Source organism: Ptychodera flava, chromosome 5 (genome assembly GCF_041260155.1).
Source record: "Ptychodera flava strain L36383 chromosome 5, AS_Pfla_20210202, whole genome shotgun sequence".
Classification (NCBI taxonomy): Eukaryota; Metazoa; Hemichordata; class Enteropneusta; family Ptychoderidae; genus Ptychodera; species Ptychodera flava.
This window is the reverse complement of record NC_091932.1, coordinates 14,499,151-14,501,287: the sequence shown is the minus strand read 5'-3', so window position 1 is coordinate 14,501,287 and position 2,137 is coordinate 14,499,151. Positions and strand designations below refer to the sequence as shown.

Here is a 2,137-nt window from a genome sequence, read left to right as displayed (position 1 = left end):
ATGAATTCTACATCGGCTGTTGGATGCGAAGATCTGGAACTTTTGGTCAATGCCAGTTTTGTTCACAGGGGAACGACAACACCGGTTCTTGTTGCGAATAGTCAAATGGATAAGATTTTCTTGTTGCTCAGCGCGACAATACTTGCTTTGTCTATTGTAATCGGAGGAGCGGGCAACATCGTTATATTATCGGGTATTTTTACTGTTAAGAAGCTTCGTATTCCTCCGAACATTCAACTTGCAAGTTTGGCACTAGTTGATCTCGCTGCTTGCGTCATCGCTTCACCGGTGCGATTGTACAACGTCGTGCAAGCCCTTAACGGGACCTACAACATTTGTTCCCGACTTACACGAATCTTGTGCTACGTGGAAGTCTTCACCATACGTGCATTCATCGTCGCCTCGCTTTTGCATCTAACGTCGATCAGCATTATGCGTGTTGTAATAGTTAGGGGCCACCAGTCAATCGGTAGAAGACACATGCAAATAGCCATCGTGATGGTGATGGCCTGCTCGCTATGCGGTATAGGAAACGGCGCCTACAGCCTCTTGAGAGCACCAGACCGCATATGCATGATGTTTTTCGCGCTGGAAGGAGCAACGGATCGTCTAATGCCTGGGTTTTTGCCGATGCTCTGCCTGGCCGGATTCCTAGTCATTGCCGTCTGCTACGGACTCATTTACAGGGAGACCAGGAGGTCAACGATGCTGGTACATGCACACGGCGTTCCGTCGCAAGTTGTCGGCGGCCAGAATGGCCACAACATGGCGACCACGCGCATTTGTTTGGCCATAGTTGTATCCTTCTTCATTCTCTACATGCCTTACAGTGTTGCCTACGTCATGCATTTGGGCGGTCACGGCAAATTCAAGGCCAGCAATCCTTTCCTGGTCACTTTCTCGTTCACTCTCGGCATTGCAGACAGCGCAATAAATCCCCTGCTGTACGCTTTCCAGTCGAAAGAACTGCGAAAAGCGCTGAAAAACGCGGTGCGGTCACGATTGAGTATCCGCAACGGAATTACGCCGCAACGGGAACAGCCAAATGTGTCGGCTCGCCATGCCAGCCGTGTGAACACCAATAACGCCCAAACAAGTTACGTGTGATTTAGCATTTGTCTCGTGTTCAAGAAGTTCTGACGATATTACGGACATCAACTGGAAAAAATAAATAGACAAATATTATGTGTTCTTTTGCTCACATTACATATGAAGATGATAGTAACTTATGGAATGAAATTATACCGGTATTTGGGATTCAAAATTGCCGCTTTACTTAGTGTTTTCGCTTTTTGGATGAGACTTACGAAATCATCCCGTATTTTGCTTTAGATTTTCTTTGCATGCATAAAGGTCTTACGACTTTACACTGTTACAAAAAATAAATAATAATAATGTTTGTTACTTGTTAACTAGTTGCTCCACTTGCTTGATTTTTTCTCTTTATATTGTCAATGTTTGCATTCGCTTATATGTCTGTTACTGTGTTTCTTTGTGCGAAGTAAATAAAATAATTTGCCGCAAGAATTTGAATGGCTTCCTAGTTTCCAACATATTTGAAATGACTGAATGTGGGTCAAGTTGAAAATCGTCTAACAACTAGTGCATTTTTGGACGCAAAATGTCAGTGATACTCCAAACGTTAGTTCACCCAAAATCCAGAAGTCCGTTCGTTATCCGAGTTCAGTCGGTATTTATTTCCTTCGGAGAACTAGTACGGCGACCTTTGAGCTAATTAAAACTGTTGTGTGGATTTTTTATTTTAAAGACGTATTGTACGCGTGAGGATAGCCGACAGTGATAATGCAACAAACTGAAAAATGCTTTGTTTTGTGAACTTAATAATCATGTTACTCATTCATTTATTTATAAATTAACCGTTTATCTAGTTGTTCGTTACCTCATGAAGTCTTGTTTATGGTGAACGTGTTTGATTGTTTACCCTATTTGTCTGCAGTATTTGTTTGTTATGGCGTTACGTATTAAAAAAATAAATACTAGGAACGGCTTTTCTGAATTTAAAGTACATTGTACGGTAAATGAATAAACGTGAACATGGTTTATCGATCAGCCACTGTTTAGTTTTTGGGTCGAAAATGTTAGTGACTAGCAAATTTTAACGCATACGAATTTACAA

At 41.9% G+C, this 2,137-nt stretch overlaps 1 protein-coding gene across 1 annotated transcript; it reads left to right on the top strand.

Annotated features, from left to right (window-relative positions):
* LOC139132720 (neuromedin-U receptor 1-like) lies at positions 1–1,107 on the top strand. The gene has a single exon (XM_070698986.1). The coding sequence runs from the start codon at positions 1–3 to the stop codon at positions 1,105–1,107; it is 1,107 nt and encodes a 368-aa protein (XP_070555087.1).
* Positions 1,108–2,137: the final 1,030 nt, after the last annotated feature.

Excerpts from the sequence above, each read along its gene's own strand:
- LOC139132720 (XM_070698986.1), top strand. The coding sequence starts at position 1 with ATGAATTCTACATCGGCTGTTGGATGCGAAGATCTGGAACTTTTGGTC.